At 37.5% G+C, this 20,717-nt stretch overlaps 1 protein-coding gene across 4 annotated transcripts in view; it reads right to left on the reverse strand.

Moving 5' to 3' along the window:
- The window catches only part of LOC109229222 (sorting nexin 2B), an 18,200-nt gene continuing 6,861 nt past the window's right edge, over positions 9,379-20,717 (reverse strand). Inside the window, exons 5-6 of one of the 4 annotated variants that reach the window (XM_019394593.1) lie at positions 10,062-10,145; positions 9,379-9,836 (exon numbers count right to left, since the gene is read on the reverse strand). In XM_019394593.1, coding sequence (XP_019250138.1) covers positions 10,065-10,145 — 81 coding nt within the window. In that variant the 3' untranslated portion in view covers positions 9,379-9,836; positions 10,062-10,064. Of the gene's footprint in view, positions 10,146-20,717 lie in introns of all 4 variants that reach the window. The other 3 variants (XM_019394592.1, XM_019394591.1, XM_019394589.1) reach the window with 3 other exon arrangements.

Here is a 20,717-nt window from a genome sequence, read left to right on the forward strand (position 1 = left end):
GAAGGACAATCGACAGTAATGATTTTTTGGCAAAGAAATTGGGCGGCAACTCCGGAAATGAAATCCAAATAACTGCCTTGGATGTATCTTCTCTAGGATTGAATCCTAGAGTCCATGAAAATGTCCTGAAGAAAAATTCTTCACCCTTAGCTCTAACATATCCATCAGACCATGATAAGAACTGAACATAGTCTTCAAAGAGGTCGAATCTGATTAAAAGATGGCGAGACTCCAGTTGACCAATATTGCAATTACCTTTCACTTCGATAGCAGTGCAGTGACCATTTAACGTAGCTTGGCCCAAATTCCATCTTCAAAGTGTCGGTTATATGACTAAGCCTAGATACCATGTCTTTAAAACTAACAAGCGCGTCTCAATGTAAGTAGTAACTTGCTACGCTTTGTTTGGTTTATTTGATTGAGATGAATCTCCATTGGAAATAATGCCTAGTACTTCTCCTAAATGACTGCTACTATGGTTCTCTCTTAGGAAACTCATTTGGATATGAGATTTAGATCTAAAGGTGGTGTTAATTAGAATGACCACCTGTTTAAGAGTCATATTGGTATGCTTATTTGTTTTAGTCTCATTACTGGAGCAAATTTAATTGTCTGCACACTAGAGATCACGCCATTAGAAAAATAATAATAAAAGGAAGAATCTGTTGCTGGCCTAAAACAGTGTAAACGCATGCTTAATTTTGTGTTCTTTTGTGTCTCGAACTATTGGAGTCCATCTTGTTATTTAGTTCCTATCTTGTTGTTTTATTTTGCTTTTATATGGCTTTTTAGTGTTGTCCCTTGTTTATATTTTCATTAATGTGGTGCTTATGCTTTCCTGAGCCGAGGGTCTATTGGTGATTAATTTTGGTGATTTGAATATTAATGGATATGTTATACATCTTCTATTTCTTCTTCTCCTCCTCCTTCCCTGTGCTGCTTCTTCTACCATTGCTCTCTTTCTCTCTCTCGCAAAGTAAAATTAGTCTAGTATTTTTTTTACTTTGCCTATGGCACTTAGTTGCTACTTAATTCTGTGGTTGCCTTGCTAGCGTCATTACTATGATGCATATTCCTTTATGTTGCCTTGCTGGCTCTTTGTTGTTTTATAGTTCTTTGGTTTCTAGCCACTGTTGTTGTTAAATTTACAGATATCCCTCTGTTGAAAAATTTGCAGATAGTTATCTGTTGGAAAATCTACTATCATAAATCTTAATTACTAGTTGGCATTAGTAAGGTTACCTCCGCACATGCTTTACTTGCATGTCATAATAAATCTTCCATTTGATTCTTTTACCGAGTTATAATTCCATTAATCTCTTAATGCAATCTAATTATAAAATATCAAAATGCATTTCCTACATATTTAGTTATGAGCTTATCTAAACTTTTGGGTTATGTTTAATCAAAGAGCTAGTACTTTACTGTAGCATCGAAGTTGAAGAGACATTAGAGTTGATTCATGTCCTAGTTTGATTGACTTCTTTTGAATGCCATGTCCTTTTCTTTTTACTTGGTACTTTGGGCATGCTTTGAGCATTCTTAGATCGGATTCTCTTGAAGGGTAATGACTTTATTAATTTATCCTCTTTTGTAGGTGGAGTAGATCAAGAAATGGAAGATGAAGGCAGTGAAGATCTCATGGAAGAGTAATGTCATATGAGACGTTGCGATAGACAGCTCTATAGCAACAGTGACGGAAACCGTTGCACGAACCGTTCCTATAGCTCTATTGGCACGCGAGCTGATGGGACGGGCTCTAAACCGTTCCAATATTGCTATGGCAACGGTTTTCCTATCTGTTGGAACGGTTTTCCATGCGTTGCCATAGACCAAATTTCCAATAGTGACATATCCTTATAGTTCACAGAAGGTATATCTTAGATCTCAACTTTCGAACCTGTCGGTCTAGAATAGCCACTGGCTCTTCCTCATAAGTCAAATTCTCATCAAGATGTACCATGCTGAAGTCCAAAACATGTGACCTATCTTCATGGTACTTCTGAAGCATGGAAATGTGAAATACCGAATGTACCCCTTAAGCTAGGAGGCAATACAAGCCTATAAGAAACCTTCCCAACTCTCTCCAAAATCTCAAATGGGCCAATAAACCTCGGACTCAACTTTCCCTTCTTCCCAAATCACATCACACCCTTCATAGGAGAGACTTGGAGAAGAACCATCTCACCCTCAACGTAGGTCATATCCCGAACCTTCATATCAACGTAACTCTTTTGCCTAGAATTTGTTGTACGGAGCCACTCTTGAATCACCTTCATCTTTTCCAAAGTGTCACGAACCAAATCTGTCCCCAACAATCTAGCCTAACCGGGATCAAACCATTCAAGCGGAGAATGATATCGCCTCCCATATAAGGCCTCATACGGAGCCATTTGGATACTCGACTGATAGCTGTTGTTGTAGGCAAAATCCCCTAGAGGTAGAAACTGGTCCCACTGACCCCTTAAAATCAATAGTGCATGCCCTAACATATCCTCCAAAATCTGAATGGTCCGTTCAGACTGCCCATCCATGTGAGGGTGAAACGCGACACTCAACTCAACCAGTATGCCCAACTCATGTTGCATACCTCTCCAAAAGTGTAAAGTGAACTGCGTGCCACGGTCCGATAGAAATGGGCACACGGTGAAGGCAAATGATCTCCATGATGTAAATCTGAGCCAACCGCTCTGAAGAGTAGGAAGTCATCATCGGGATGAAATGCGTGGACTTAGTCAACCGGTCCACAATGACCCAAACAACATTATACCTCCTCAAGGTCCATGGTAATACTACCACAAAGTCCATACTGATGTGCTCCCACTTTTACTCCGGTATCACCAACTTCTGAGTCAACCACCGGGTTTATGATATTCATACTTCACCTGTTGACAATTCAAACACCGAGAGACATGTCCAATAGTGTCTTTTTTCATCTTCCTCCACCAATAACGGTGCTTCAAGTCACGATACATATTTGTGAAACCTAGGTGAATGGAATACCGTGAGCAATGAGCCTCCTTAAAGATCAACTCTCTTAATCCATCAATATTTGGAACACAAATCTAGCCTTGAAGCTGCAGAACACCATCATCTCCAATCACAACCTTCCTAGCACCACCCGACTGCATTGGGTCTTTCAACACCAACAAGTGAGGATCATCAAACTAGCGAGCCTTGATGCGCTCTAACAAAGATGATTGCACCACAACACAAGCGAGAACCCTACTAGGCTACAAAATATCCAACCTTACGAACCTGTTAGCCAAAGCCTGAACATCCATGGCTAACGGTCTCTCCATCGCCGGTATAAATGCCAAGCTACCCATGCTCTCCGCCTTCCTACTCTAGGCATCGGCCACTATATTGGTCTTCCCCGGATGGTACAATATGGTGATATAATAGTGTTTCAATAACTCCAACCATATCCACTGCCTCAAAAATCCTTTTGCTTAAATAGATGCTGGAGACTCCGATGACCGGTGTAGACCTTACATGGCACGTCGTATAAATAGTGCCTCCAAATTTTGAGCGCATGAACAATTGCTGCTAACTCCAAATCATGCACAAAGTAGTTCCTCTTATGGATATTTAGCTGATGGGATGCGTAGGCAATCACCATACCATTTTTAATCAATACCGCACCAAGCCCAATACGCAATACATCACAATACACAGCGTAAGACCCCGAACCTGTGGGCAACATCAACACTAGGGATATAGTCAAGGCAGTCTTAAGCTTGTGAAAGCTCTCCAAACACTCGTCAGACCATCTGAAAAGAGTTCCCTTCTGAGTCAATGTCACGACCCAATTCCTCCCTCCGTGAACCGTCGTGACGGCACCTAGTCTCTACGACTAGGTAAGTCTAACACATTGCAGAAATGAAAACAAAGGCATGAATATTAACCATTGGCAACACAACTATCCATTAAGCAACTAACTGTCACTCGACATATACAGTTATCACTTCAGAAAAAATACCGAACAATGCCCAAAACCCGGAAACTCGCATGTCACAAGCTACTAAGATATTCTAACTGTTCTATACATCATCTCTACAGAAAGAAAGAGAAATGAACATAAGGGAATAGAGGGGGACTCTGAGGATCTGCGGGCGCGGGCAGATGTACCTTGAAGTCTCCAACAGGCAGCAGCGAATGCGACTAGTGATGAGGCTAGTACGATGAACCTGGATTTGCACACGAAAACATGTGCAGGACAGGCATGGTTTATATATATATATATATATATATATATATATATATATATATATATATATATATATATGAAATATCGCAATAGAGATAAATGCTAACAGTCAGCTAGAATAAAATCACAGAAAAATAATAACTCGGTACACAGAGATAGCAACAGGGGATCTCCCGGGATACCGTCCCGTAGTCCCAAACGTAAATATACAGGGGATCTCCCGGGATACCGTCCCGTAGTCCAAACATGAATGTGCAAGGGGGATCTCCCGGAATACCGTTCCGTAGTCCCAAAGTAAATACATCCAGCACCGGGGGATCTCCCGGGATACCGTCCCGTAGTCCCAAACATAAATGTGCAGGGGGATCTCCCGGAATACGGTTATGTAGTCCTATAGTAAACATACAGCTCAATCAATATAAATAATAGTTTCAACAAGAAATTCTACAGTTTACATTAAATTCATATCAAAAAAGACAGGTAATTCTTACTCTAAACATGCTGCACATAGTCCAGGTAGGCAGTTAAGGCAGTTAAGATAGTTAAAGCACGTAAGCATGCTTTCCTAAGCTAAACAGGATGGCTACATATACTAGTATTGCTCAATTAAAGGAAAACATAGATATTTACTTAATGAAAACGGGGTTTTCAACAAACAACACGTGTACGCCCTCAGCACCTCACGTACACAGCATTCATATAACAACAGTACCAAATCCTAAGGGGGGGGGGGGGGTTCCCCCACACAAGGTTAGGCAAGCCACTTACCTCGAACCAAGCTCAAAATCAATTCGAAATCACGCTCTTGCCACGAGTATCCAACTTCGAGTGGCCCAAATCTAATTAAATCAATTACATAACGTAAATATAGCTACAAGCAACTAATTTAGCTTATGAAATCAAAGCTAGGGTAAGAAAATAGAAAAACGCCCAAAATCCTCCCCGGGCCCACGTCTCGGAATCGGGTAAAAGTCACAAATTATGAACACCCACTCACTCGCGAGTTCACTCATACAAAAATCATCCAAACCGACGCCTAATTCCCACTCAAACCTCAGATTTTTGATTGGGGAACATTTACCCCATTTTCCACACTTCCAGCCTCAAATTCCTTAATTAGATGAAGAATACAACAATAGATTAATGTAATATCATCAAAATCGAGTTAGGATTAGTTACCCAATAGCTCTCCTTCAAAATCCCTCGAAAAATCACCTTCCACCGAGCTCCAAATTGAATTTTGTGTTATGAAATTTCAAACCCTCGAATCCCCTTTTTCTTCCCAGCGATTTCCGCTTATGCGCTCATAGGACCGCATCTGCGGTCCCGCTCCTGCAGAAGAATCATTGCAGGTGCGAAAGCCACTTAACTGGGCTGGGGCCGCATCTGCGAGCCCGCTTCTGCGTTCCCCCAGCCGCACCTGCTGTCCTAGTTGCCAAGGTCCATATCCGCTTTTGCGGCTCCCTAGACGCTTCTGCGGCACTGCACCTACGGTCCAAAATCCGCAGGCGCGAAAACAACAGGTGCAGCAAACTTCAGCAAAGGCATAAGTCCCAAACCAATCCGTTAAGCACCCGAAACACACCCGAGGCCCCCAAGACCTAAACCAAACATACCAACCAATCCTAAAACACCATACGAACTTAGTCGAGCCTTCAAATCACATCAAACAACGCTAAAATTACGAATCACCCTCCAACCCAAACTTAATGAACTTCAAATTTCAAAATTCTACAGCCGATGCCGAACCCGACCAAACCATGTTCGATTGACCCCAAATTTTTCACACAAGTTATATTCAACACTACGGACCTACTCAAACTTTCGGAGTCGGATTTTGACCCCGATATCAAAAATTCCACTATCGGCCCGAAACTCTAAAAATTCGACCTTCGCCATTTCAAGCCTAAATGAGCTAAGGATCTCAAAAACACAATCCGGACACGCCCCTATGCCCAAAATCACCCAAATAAGGCTGTTCATGCTCCTCTCTAGTACGAGAGTAAACAATAATATCATTATTGAAGACAAACACAAAGAAACCCAAATAAGGTTTGAACACTCGGTTCATCAAATCCATAAAGGTTGTTGGTGCATTAGTCAAGCCAAATAACATCATTAAGAACTCGCACTGACCATAACGAGTCCTAAAAGTTGTCTTAGGGACATCCAATGCCCTAATCTTCACCTAATGGTAGCTAGATCTCAAATCAATCTTGAAAAACACCTTGGCACCCTGAAGCTAGTCCAATAAATCATCAATTCTTGGCAACATATACTTGTTCTTGATGGTAACATTGTTCAACTATTGATAAGCAATGCACATCCTCATCGATCCATCCTTTTTCATAAGAAACAACACCAGTGCATCCCAAGGTGAAACACTCAGTCTAAGGAATCCTTTGTCAAGCAAATTCTGCAACTAATCCTTCAATTCCTTCAACTCGGTTGGAGCCATATGGTACGATGGGATAAAAATAGGCTGAATGGCCATAACCAAATCAATGCAGAAGTCAATATCCCTACCGGGTGGCAGGCCCGGTAAATCTATAGGGAACACCTCTGGAAATTCCCTCACAACCGGTATCAAATCCATAGGAGGAACCTCCACACCAGAATCCTGGATGTAAGCAAAATATGCTAGACACCACTCCTCAACCATACGCTGAGCCTTCAAATATGAAATCACCATGCTAGTGGAATGACCGAGAGTCACTTTCTGCTCTAATCTAGGCAACCCCAGCATAGCTAAAGTCACACTCTTGGCATGATAATCCAAGATGGCATGATACGAGGACAACCAAGCATGAATAGTAGCTTAAATTGTCATACAAGTAGAGAAAATACGGATATAATAAGGCATTGTAGCAAAACAAAGTACATAATAGCCTAAGGTCTATCCGGATCATTAATAACCTCGGTGTACGCACATACGTCCGCCATCTAGCACGTGTGCCACCACCAATATATCTCAAATATTATAGCCAATGGGAAAAAGTACCCTCAAACCGAATTTAGACACATTACTTACCTCAAACTGAGTGAATTAATACTCCAAAAAGCCTTTCTCGATGGAATAGACCTCCAAACGGCTCAAATCTAATCAAAAACAAATCAATAACATCAAGCCCGGCTATAAAAATCGATTCCAAGTAATAAAGCTCTAGTCTATATCAAAATTTCAAAAAGTCAACCCAAGCTTGCACCCCGAAAGCCGACAAATATTAAAAATCTCATTCACTCATAAGAATACGAGTCCAGATATATAAGTTTCATCCGAATCCGACTTCAAATAGGGGTTCAAATCTTCATTTTTTACTCTAGAAATTTTTTGCCAAAACCCCCAAATTTCCTCTCTTAGATTCACAAATCAAATGCCAAAATCAAAGACATAATTATAAATAATCATCAAACTCGAGTCAAGAACACTTGCCCAATCCAAGTGGGTAAAAATTTTGCCTAAAAATTCGCCTCAATCCGAGCTCCAATCTCACAATATGATAAAATAAGTCAAATCCTTGATTAAATTAGTACTGCCCAGTGATTATCGCTTTTGTGTTACAAATGCCACTTCTGCGATACTTCATCTGTGGAAAATGCCTCGGAGATGCGGAATCCACGTATGCCTCCGCCCATTCGCTTCAGCAGATCCGCTTCTACGCTCCATGTAGCGCACATGCACTTGCGCACCTGCGCAAGGACTGCCGCTTCTGCGGATAAACCTGATCCCATCCAAGCTCGCATTTGCGACCCCAAGTCCGCTTATGAGGACTCGCACCTCCGGGCCAAATCTCGCAGGTGCGAAAATGCCACATCTGATCAGCCAATTCAACATTGATAGTCTGAAGCCCATCCGAAACTCATCCGAGGCCTCCAGAATCCCGTCCAACCACAATATCCAGTCCCAAAACATGACACGGACCTGCTTGAGGTCTCAAATCACACGAAATAACATCAAAACTATAAATCGCACCTCTATTCAAGCCTGGTGAATTAATCAAACTTCCGACTTCCAAAACTCATTTTGAACCACGTCTAACCAACTCGGAATGGCCCCAAATTTTGCACACAAGTTCTAGATGACATAATGAACCTATTCCAACTTCCGGAATAACAATCCGACCGATAGCCTCAAAGTCAACTCCAAATCAAACATGTGAACTTTCCAAACCTTTAAATTTCAACTTTCACCAATTAGAGCCAAATCAATCTAGGAACATCCAAATCAAATTTCGAACATACTCCTAAATCCAAAATCACCGTACAAAACCATTGGAACCATCAAATCACCAATCCGAGGTCGTTTACACCAAAGTTAACCCTCGGTCAACTCTTATAACTTAAGCTTCCAACCATGAAACTAAGTGTTCCAATTCATTCCAAAACCTTCTTGAAACCAAACTAACAATCCACACAAGTCACATAACGATAGATGCACATAAGGGAAGCATCAAATAAGGGAACCGGTTTCAAATACACAAAACGACTGGTCGGATCGTTATAGCATAAGACTTTTTTGAATTTGAGATGAAAAATAAAGTTGTAATAGAATTTTGTTAAAATAATATGATCTAATATGCTAAAAAGACATCACAATATGACATGTTTAGTATTCTTTAATATTGCCACTGAAACAAAATGCAAGTACTAAAATCAAGGGATTGGGTGTTATCCATCATAAAATTTGAGAAATAGTTTTATGTCCTTTTTTTTTAAATTACTCCATACATCTCAAAAAGAATGAATCTATTTCCTTTTCAGTCCCCTTTCTAAATTTAGATATCTTTAAACTTTTCATTTTATCCTCAATGAAATAATTTACAGCCACACAAATATTTATAAATTATTTTGAACCACAAGTTTTAAAAATCTTCTCTCTTTTCTTGAACTTCGCCCAGTCAAATAAGTTCAAACAAATTAAAACAGAGAAAATAGTATTTAACAGGAAAATTTATATATTAAGATTATTTGCACATAATTCAAACAACTCAAATGACAAATTGACATGATTTGTGTCCGCCAGTACTAATGCCAGCATCATATTGAAAGGATTGTATGCATATCACATGATTAACGTCAACTGGCGCACGTCAGTCACACGCACAAAAAAATACTACGTACTATTTTTTAATTAAAAAGAAAAACAGAACAGATTGGCCATGCAAAAGGAAAGTGATATTTCCCATTCATGATTTAACATCGGGAGAGGCTACCATTTTCCATAAGAATTATCTGCACAACTAAAGGAATAAGACAAAAAACATATAACCCTTAAACACAGATACAAAAATGTAATTTCGCTCTTGAATCTTAAGACTTTAAGCAGGATTCTGGTAAATACAAGGATCTGGATACTGAGCTCATCCAAAAACTATAGAAGCAAATGCACGTAATGCCTCAAAGTAAAAGATATATTATTTTCAAGCTTTTGTTTCAACAGGCTACTTCTAAGGGTTATCACTCGTGTCCAAGACAGGCATAGGTCAAGGCAGGTAGCCGCAAGGAAGCACTGCACACTTTCCAGTTCATTGAGATAGCGACGGGTGCCAAGATTGAATTACAATTACACTGGTTCCTCAATTTGGCCATGAATACTATCCAGAAAATAAGCCATCCTTCCACAGAACTGCAATTCGGTTTCATGCTTGCCAGTTAGCAGCTTATCACTCATACAATACACTGAAAGGAAACCTTCCATTGAGAAACAAGAAAATAATTTTTAAGCGTGAGTGGGAAATTCAGGAAAACAGGAAAATTTGAGTATAGATGTATCTTCTAATGTTCCCGCTGTACACCTCAATAAAAACAAGAATGAAAGAACGAAAAGGTAAAATCTGGTTTTACAGCATACATTTTATGCATACTCTCTTGAATAACGACTGGTCTCCTCTGCAACTTTCGACCACTCTTGTCCAATTCTCTCTGTATAAGCCACCTGTTACATTCATGAAAAAGCCTTCGCATTAGGGAATCACTATCAATAATTATGTCAAATCCAATATATGTACTAAAGTTTTAAAACTCATAAGAAGCAATAGTAGGGGTATGAGATATTAGCTGAAGGAAGAAATAGAAAGTAGTTCTCAATTTAAAGCAAGTGTTATAATCCACGATAAGCAATATTGTAAGACTCCGATATAATAGCTGAAGAAAGAAAAAGAAAGTTCTCAGTTCAAAGTAAGGGACATTATTTAAATTGTTCCAGGAAAACCAGTTCTGCTAGGACTCCAGCAATCCAATTAAGTTTCTTTTACCATTCAATAGAAGCAGATGATGCCTTTCCAACACGTCTCAAGAAATAATAGGTTCCCTGTGGCAACTTCCCTCCATATGAATTTAGAGTTGCTTCATCTGCTCTAAGGACATCAGTCATCATAGGACGTAATTTCTCATTCGTCTGAAGTAGTATTTAGGAAGGAACATAGGCATTCTGGGCCGACTACTTTGAACATCCTGCGAAGTTCTTTCTGCACCTACAGACTGGTGCATATGGATGTCTACATAGGATATATAGTCTATCTCCAGTGACCTCTAATTTGTTCATCTATATGTACTTCATTCATCTTCTGATGGATATAATCATTTATAATCTTGTCTAATTTTGTATGGTCGCACTTCCTTTTACCATACTCATTTCCGTGGCACTCGTCTTGTAAATATGTTAGACTTTAAAGCCCAACATTCACTCTCATATGACATTACTCTTCCATGAGATCTGGCTCTCACTTTGTAAGGTATCTCCAATCTTATAGTACTCACGCAACACCTCTCCTCTTCATTTTATCATATTTCAATTCTATTGGTTACATCTTCATACTATGATGATGCTCTTGGAAGTCTTGATATCTTAATTGTTGCATTTACACATCTCAATCTCGTGTAATCATACTACTTTACTAAGTGGTTTGTTAAATGTCAAAAGAACTAATGAAACAATAGATGTCTAGATTCATTAGACTTGTAAGGAGAATGTTATGGAATATCCTAAAGGATATCGCAAAATATTCTCTATTTAATTATATAGTAATTACTTACCTTATTACTCATAGAAGTAACTACCTACCATCTTGCACATAGTATAAGATTCCTATACAACGAGTTCTTACTGTATAATGTTAATCATCAATTCAACAAATTATTTCCTTTCTTCTCTATTGTTTTTGTAAGGTAATTTTATAAACAAAAACCAGCATGAAGTGATTGCTGGTGTTTAGAAGCAATTACCTTTCTTTCTATTATCTTCCCATGGTTCTAGGGCTTCTACGATCCCAGAAAAGACTTTAACTTTTGCTTATCAGGCCTTATGTCTGTTTGCTAGGATAAAGTTTCTTTCCTTCTTTTCATAATATTCTTGTCTTGTTTAAGTGACCATTCTAGTGATAGCACTCTTATTTCAGGTGATGGCTCCATGGCATGGCGCATCCTTTTGGTGATTATTCCAACATCACCTTTTCTTATTCTTTTTGTTTTCCTCTCATGATATGGTAGAGTCCTCTCTCTGATCCTTAAATTTTCGATCAATATTTAGAGAAGTATCTCTAATCTACTGTATAAGAGTTTATGTATTGAGCATTCTCCCTAAAAATCGCATTTTTTGGTCACTATTCCCAAAAAAACTTCTCCTCATGTATCCACAGTGGCGCCATAACCCAATTAGCTTTGTCTTAAGAAGGCGATGAAGAGATAAACGTTGATCCAACATAATAAACATGATTTTCTAATTTTAATTAGCTATTCAGGTATTTTTACCATATCAAGTTTGAAGAGGCATGTTCAAAGTCCAGCGAATTAATGAAGTTGTGTCTAGATTCACAATCTATCTAATTCGTACGACTTGATTAAGGAGAATTATACAGACTATTCCATCGAACACTCTACAATATTCTAAATTTAATTACAGAACAATTACTTACCTCATTGTGTAAAACAAATCATTATACGTAGTCTAAGGCCTCATTTGTTTTTTATTAAGCTTAAGACGTCTGAATATGAATACGCATTTGAATATTAATATGTGTAAAAGGGCAGTCCGGTGCACTAAACTCCCGCTATGCCCGGGGTTCGGGGAAGGGCCGGACCACAAGGGTCTGTTGTACGCAACCTTACCCTGCATTTCTGCAAGAGGTTGTTTCCACGGCTCGAACACGTGACCTCCTGGTCACATGGCAGCAACTTTACCAGTTACGCCAAGACTCCCCTTCTGAATATTAATATGTGTATTAAGATTAAAACGTATGAATCTAAATTCACATCTGAATATTAAAATCTGATTACTGAATAATTAAGACGGTTTGTTTTCTCTTATTTAAACATTAATAAATATAAACTCGATCAAATAACAATAACTAGTTTAATATTATATTAGTAAAATATTTTTTAAAATTATATGGTGGTCGGTGGTGGTGATGGAGAAAAGTGGTGGTTGTGGGTGCTGACTAGGTGTTGGTGGTAGTGTTGGCCGTTGGTTGATGGTAGTGATTATGGATAGTAACTGGTGGATAACAATAGCAGATAACGGCGGAATTGATGGTGGTGGTGACTAATAACTACGATGAGTGATATACGGTGGTGGCGGATAGTGGTGATCGATGGTTGTCATGGTAATAGTAATTGGTGGTGATGTTTGTAAATGATGGCTAATGGTGGTGACAACTGACATTCGTGCTTGACAGCGATGGTGGTTGTGGCTGAGGATTGGTAGTAATGGGTGGTGGTGGTTAGTGGTGGTGGTAGTGGGGAACTGCGATAGCAGTGGTGATGGTGGTTAGTGTTGAAAGTGTAAGAGTTATGGTGAAATGTCATTTTTTACATAAATTCCTGAATGTATAACATCTTAATGATATCAAGACTATGTTATAGATCTTAATCATTAAGATCTCTACAGACCCATTGAGTGGTTGTAAAACTAAAAACACAAACATACTTAATGGTTAAGATTTGAATCATTAAGATTCAGATCCAAAAATCAAATGCACTTAATGACTAAAATCTGAAAGATTAAGATTCAGACCACCATTAAGTGCAAACAAATGAGGCCTAAGGCCTCATTTGCTTTTTTAATATTAAGACGTCTTAATCTTAATGCACATCTGAATATTAAAATGCGTATTAAGATTAAGATGTCCGAATCTGAATACACATCTGAATGTTAAGATATGTATTAATATCTGAATACTAAATGATTAAGACTGTTTTTTCAACATCTGAATGAATAAAATTTATCTTTATCTAAAAATTAATAAATATAAAATTTAAAAATACTAATTTACTTAATATTTTATCAACAAAATATTTTTGTAAATAAATATATGGTAGATGATGGTGGTGATGGCTAACAGTGGTATTTGTGGATGCCGACTAGAGGTGGTGGTTGGTAGTGGTTTTGGGTTGATAGTGGTGGTTCGAGTTAGTAGCTAGTAGTGATTGGTAGTGGAGATTATGGTTGAGAATGGTAGGTGGTGGTATTTGTGAATGCCGACTAGAGGTGGTGGTTGGTCGTGGTTTTGGTTGATAGTGGTGGTTCGAGGTAGTAGCTCGTAGTGATTGGTAGTGGAGATTATGGTTGAGAATGGTAGGTGGTGATCGTTGATAATGGTGGATGGTGGTGGTGGTGGTCGAGGAAAGTGATAGTAGTTCATAATGGTGGGTACTGGCTATTATGGTTAATAATGGTGGTGGTAGTTCAGGTGGGTGGGCGGATGGTTGTGGTTGAGGATAATGGTGGTGGTGGCGGTGGTAGTTCATAATTGTGGGGGTGGTGAGTGGTAGTAGTCATTAATGGTGAGGTGGCGAGTGGTGGTAGTGAATAATGATGGCGGTGACGATTATACTTGAGGATGGTGGCGGTCGGTGGTGGTGGTTGAGTATGGAGGTGGTGGGTAGTGCATGGTGGTAGTTGATAATGGTGGGCAGTGGCGGTAATTAATTGTGAATGTGTATAGTAACATCTTAATGAAATTAAATCTCTGTTATAAATCTTAATCATTCAGACCCATTAAGTGGTTGTGAAACTAAAAAAACAAACACACTTAATGATCTTTAGCTGAATAATTAAGATTCAGACCTCCATTAAGAGCAAACAAATGAGGCCTAAATCTCCTTAATTAAAAACCTCTCTTGTACATTTTTTAGTCATAAATTTCAACAAATTTTCTGTTCCATTATCTTCTTTTTTTCATTATTCTCTTCCCATAGGAAGTCATATCCTATTTGTATTCAATTGCATCTATACTTCGCTCGTATTGGTTAGTAGTGGCATTAGATAGTTAGGAATTCCATGCGAAAAGCAATTAACTAATGCAGTCACCTTCGAAAGATCTCTGTTTCTTTCTTTCTTTTTTTTTTTTTAGGGGGGGGGGGGGGGGGGTAGGATGGGAATAAGTCACCTTCGAAAGATTCATACTACTACTTCCAATGAACTAGTTTTTACTCACATTTTTCTGTCACTTTCTCATACTACCTGTGTTTTTCCTCCATAGGTAGTCCCAAGTAGACTGTGATATACAATATACTACTCTTTGGCAGACTAATGTGGCGGACAGACGGTCTAGCAACATAAGTACCACATAAAACCCAAGCATTGTCAGTACATAATGTCTAAAACTTCCAGTGACTTACTACGTCTATCTTCATTCTTGATTCATAGCAGCCACCCATGGTCTATGGTTCTATAAGCATTGGACTTAATGTTTCCATTACTGGTATAAACAGAAAAGGTGACAGTGGGTCACCTAGTCTCGGCCCACTATGTGGAGTGAAGAATTTTATGGGAGAACAATCTAAAGTTAACGAGAATTTTCACTGGAGAACCATTTATAGTTAATGAGTATTTTTACTCCGAAATACAGGTATTGATCCATTGAATCTGCCTTTCCGGTTTCCCCATACCTTGTCAATTCCAGCATCTTAAATGTCTAAAACCTCCACGACTTACTACTTCTATCTTCATTCTTGATTCATTGCAGCCACCCATGGTCTATGGTTCTATAAGCATTGGACTGAATGTTTTCATTACTGGTATAGATAAAAAAGGTGACAGTGGTCACCTAGTCTCGGCCCACTCTGTGGAGTGAAGAATTTTATGGGAGAACAATCTAAAGTTAACGAGAATTTTCACTGGAGAACCATTTATAGTTAATGAGTATTTTTTCACTCTGAAATACAGGTATTGATCCATTGAATCTTCCTTTCTGATTTCCCCATAACCCATCAATTCCAGCATCTTAATAAAAGAAAATGTCTGATTTACATGGTCAAATGCCTTTTACGAGTCAAGTTTATATAGAACTCATGTACCTTCTGATCTCGATTTAAAATCTAAGCATTCATTAGCACCCAAAACTGCAAGCATTATCTGCCTACCTTTGATGAAGGCATTCCACTTCCCAAATATCAATTTACCTATATGTCTTCTTTTCTTGAGAAATTGGGTGAGAGCCTTCGACAATTTAGTAGGTGCTTTTCCCAATAAGACTGATTGGTATAATCTCTAATTTCGGCAACGCCTTTTTCCTTAGGAATTAAAGCAATGTTATATGAAAGCTCTTTCAAGAAGGTGCCCTCTTAATAAAAATGCTCCAAAGTCCTAATAATATCTCCTTTTATACTACACCAACATCTTTAAAAGAAGACCTTAGTGAAGCACCTACCATATTGTTAAGCACCTACCGGAGGTGCCCTCTTTAATCATGTGAACTGGCCTCCTTGTAATTCGCAAGAGATAATATAACCTTGGAGATATTCCTTCATTGATTTTGTCACTTTAGGGATGCCAGTTCCTTTCCTTCATTAATCTTGTAAAATAGAAGCATCCCCTACAGACTAGATCTGGTCCTAATGACCTTTTATAAAGGTCAGCTCCTACAACAACTTTTTTTGGTTCTTTCTGCACCATGGCGCATATGCACCTCAGGGAATCCTTTTAACTCATGTATTTACATCCTCAAAATGAATGACAACGAATTTGTTTCTTTTTGCGATCTCAATTACATCTGTGCCACATTACAATTATCTTTTTCTTACCTCTATTTCCTTGTCATTCTATTTCAACCATTCCATATATATATATATATATATATATATATATATGAATATATATATATATATATGTATGTATGTATTGGCAAAAGGTTTCTATATTATCTTGGTCCATTGTCCAAATAGGCTCGCTAAAATCTTAGCTTACACTAGGGGTATCAATGGATATTTGATAAACCGACCGAACCGTACCGCACCGAACCGATTCTTAGGTTTCTTTTGTTTTTATATAAATCTATAACCATGCCGATAATTAGGGTAGGTTTTTTATTTTATAAAAATAAACTGAAAAAATACCGAACCGTACCGAATAAATTTTACATGTGAAAAATATATTGATATAGTAAGCTTAAAACTAATAAAGCATTAAATTTTTCATTAAGCCTTAAATTATGAAAACTGTTACAAGCCAACAAGTAATTAAACTCAAAATACTAATTCCTAAAACCTATTATCCTACTTATAGTTAAACTAAGTTATTTCAAGTATCTTTATTAAGAAGACACAAAGTATTCCAGCGATTATGAGTAGCAAACTATAATATATTGAATATGTTTCCTTTCATATAATTTAGATTTATCTTTTTGAATATTTAATATAGACTTTATTCTCAGGTCTCAGCTTGATTAATATCTTTCCACTCTGTGATTTATATATTTTTTTTTTTGTTTTTACTTGGTTTCTTTTACGTTGCTGTCGAATAGTTGATGTGGATTAGTGTTGAGGTGCGCACATACTAGGTGACCGGTGTGTGGGCGTGCACCGTGTAAATTGTAATTCTGTTAGTTTTGTGGTACTGTGTAGTTACCCGTATCTTACCTGTAACCATGAAACCTTCTACGTTCTTGGGCTATTGAGTTGTGATCCATGTTAGAAACCATGTCTAGGCTACATGCTTATCCTGTTGGGACACATTGAGGTCATTTCTGGTGTTGAGTTATCTGCTTTGGTTGCTTTATATACTCAGTCATACGCATTCATATGCATATCATATCTCAGTCTCTGTTGTTATTTATTGACACATCATATCATTATTTTGGGCTAGTTTCATGGCATTGTGAGCCCGAGAGAGAGAGAGACTTGAGAGATTGANCATGTTTGGTTGGCTTAAATGTTTTGGAAAACATTTTCGTTATGAACTCATTTTCCTCCAATTGGAGGAAAATGTTTTTCTTATCAAGAGAAGGGAAAACATTTTTCAAAACTCCTTCTCAACCTTCCCCATCCTCACCAACCCACTCCACCTAGGGGTGTTCATAAAAACCCGAAAAATCGAACCGAACCAAACCGACAAAAAAAAACCGATACTTTTTAGGTTTGGTTTGGTTTTGGTTTTGAATTTTAAAAACCGATAAAAATTGGTTTGGTTTTGGTTTTAATCAAAAAATAACCGGAAAAAAACCGAACCAAACCGACTATAAAAGTAGCTATTTAAATTTATTATTACACCTATATATATGTATATTTTTATATAAAGTTTCTAAAATTTTATGGTACATATTAGTCATTTATATTTTTAGTCTAGTTCTTTGCTATTATAATCATCTAATTCTTTGCCTTTACATTCTAGTTTGCTTGGTAGTTTTCTTTTACTAAGTACAAGAATTTATTTCATGTTAAAAATAACCGATTTTTAATTGAGTACTTAAATTATTCATCACTATTTGATTCAAATATCATCAATATATCTTGGTAAATGATAGATTTCTCAAAGACCAATTGATTTGACAGTGTTACGTTGAAAATGTAGTCGCCGGAATATGCATTTGGTAGTGTATGTATCATATTTAAGAAAAAAACCGATAAATAACCCAAAAAACCGAAAAACTGAAAAAAAAAACCGACAAAAACCGAATCGATAAAAAACCGACCTAGTTGGTTTTGTTTGGTTCTAATATTTGAAAAACCGACTTACTTGGTTTGGTTTCTTTTTAGGGAAAAACCGACCCAAACCGAACCATGAACACCCGTAACTCCACCCCCTCTCCAAAAAAGGTTTTTTTTTTCAAATTTTAGTTTTTCCGTTACCACCCACCCTACTACCCCTCCACTCCACACCCCACCAAAAAAAAAATTCTTTTTTTTTGCAATTTCAAATTTCTGTTTTTTCGTTTTTCTGCACCACCCCCCTCCCCGAAAAAAATATTTTTTAAATATATTTTTCAGTTTTAATTTTTTATTTATCGGTTTAAAGGTTCAAAATTTTACAAGTTCCATGAGTTCGAAGGTTTATGTGTTTTAAAGTTTACGGGTTCGAAATTCCGCGGTTTTGAAAGTTTAGCGGTTCAAAAGTTTATAAAATTTGTAGGTTCGGAAGGTTGTTGGTTTGAAAGTTTATGGCTTCATGTTTATTATATCTAAATTATTTATGAATACTCTTGGAAGTCATTTTCCTTAATTTGCGTACCAAACACCGGAAAATGAATAAGATTACTACTTGTTTTCCAAAAAAATATTTTCTTGGAAAACATTTTCCACGGAAAACATTTTCTTGGAAAATATTTTCCACGGAAAACATTTTCCGTTATACCAAACACACCCTTATTCTTTGGTTTTTGTGTCTTCCTTTCCTTCAGTCACTAATTATGTTATGGACCATATTGATGAACATACAAGCTCAAATCTTGATGTTAGAGAAGTACGAGTGGAGGTCATGTTTTCTACAACAATGGAGGCTTATTGGGCTCATGAAGGTGCCAATGGATTTGGAGAATTTCGCCATGAATTTAAAATACTTACACTAATTAGCCTTAGTCCAATTGAGGCCAAAGAATCTCAGAAATTGAAGAAGTCCAAGAATGCTTTCGCTAGTTTTGTGAAAAACTTTAGCGGGGTGCTTTTGTTTTTCTCTCTTCTTTGTGCGTGAGAGGTGCAAAACCTTGAATGTACATCACATATCCTTTCTTAGCAAATGTAAAATACATCCATCCACTCTCCAAAGATATACAAAGCCCATTTACCTTTCAACTATTGGCAGGCCCATCTATCATTTTAAATTTCAAATTCTAACTAGAACTTGATATGCGTCCATATGATGTCTATTTCTTAGCAACTGTCTACATCAGGAGAGAATGCATCTCTCATTCCAGCCAACTTAGCTAGGATGGTGAGCGACATTACCCACCACACCCAAGGGCAAAAATTCCAGTTTGTGTAAATAATCAACTGGAGTTGTACAGTAAACTTTGTTAATTTAATTTATTTATTTATTTTTGATAACCTAGAAGTTATCGAGGGCTATGGGTCTTAATTTGAATTTATATAGAAAGAGACAAACAGAAAATTAGAACCATTGTCCATTCAGCGAGGACACATGCGGGACCATATATTACCTTTTCTTTATTAAAAATTTAAAAAAAAAAACAGTTTGACTGGCTAGAGTTAAAGTAGGTCCCCTGAAACTAGAAATTGAGTACAGCTGTCTAATTCACTCTTTTACGAAGGTGGACGCTAGTTTTTGGAACAAAAGAAATGTGGACATTATCCAAGAGGGAGAGAGTCATTTTCTATGCAAAAGCCATCTACTCATCTATGCTGGGTCAGTTACATGAAGCATGGGATATTTTGTCTAACATGAGTTAAGGGAGAGTATCTTAATTTTATCACATCCTACTTAAGTATCTTAGTTGATCTTGCATAATCAAACATGGCCATGTGTCTGTTCAAGAATTGACGCATCTGTAAGACAATAAATGCTAAACACACACATGAAAAAACGAGGGAAAGCAGTGGTTAGGAGAAGAAGAAAGAAGAAAAAGTCTAGCAATGATTGCTACAAGTTAATCACCATTGTTAACTAGACTTTTAGTTGCACCTCCCTCTATGATTCCTTGCTGATGAACTAAAGTGTGACAACACAAGTAAATCAGAAAATGTCACTCATCTCAATTGATCAGGCATCATGCTGCTATATATCAAAGCAACATTTTAGGGACATAAAAAGACATGTAAACACTGGTGCAGATGAACACAAATCTCTTTGTTTAATAGCTAATATACCAACAATAAAACCTTGAATGCAACTATCACTTATTCAATTATCAGAAAAATCCTTTAATGGATGTTTTTGACTTTTCTGTTTCTTTTGTCTTGTTTTGTCTATTTCTTTAATAGCATGTTTGGCCAAGCTGCAAAAATCAGCTTATTTTGAGAAGTGCTTTTTCTCAAAATTAGTTTTGGTGAGAAGCAGTTTGTGTTTGGCTAATTAATTTGAAAAGCACTTCTGAGTAGCAATTAGTGTTTGGCCATGCTTTTATAAATTGCTTCTAAGTGTATTTTTTTCAAAAATGCTTTTGGAGAGAAGCTACCTTTTTCTGCTTCTCCAAAACTACTTCTGCTTCTACTCAAAACTCAAAAGTACTTTTTCTCTTCCAAAAGCTTGGCCAAACACTTAAACTTTGAAAAAATAGCACTTTTTCGAAGAAAAAAAAAAGTGCTTCTAGGATTGGAGAAGCTTGCCAAACAGGCTATT

The sequence above is a fragment of the Nicotiana attenuata genome, chromosome 7 (genome assembly GCF_001879085.1).
Source record: "Nicotiana attenuata strain UT chromosome 7, NIATTr2, whole genome shotgun sequence".
NCBI lineage: Eukaryota > Viridiplantae > Streptophyta > Magnoliopsida > Solanales > Solanaceae > Nicotiana > Nicotiana attenuata.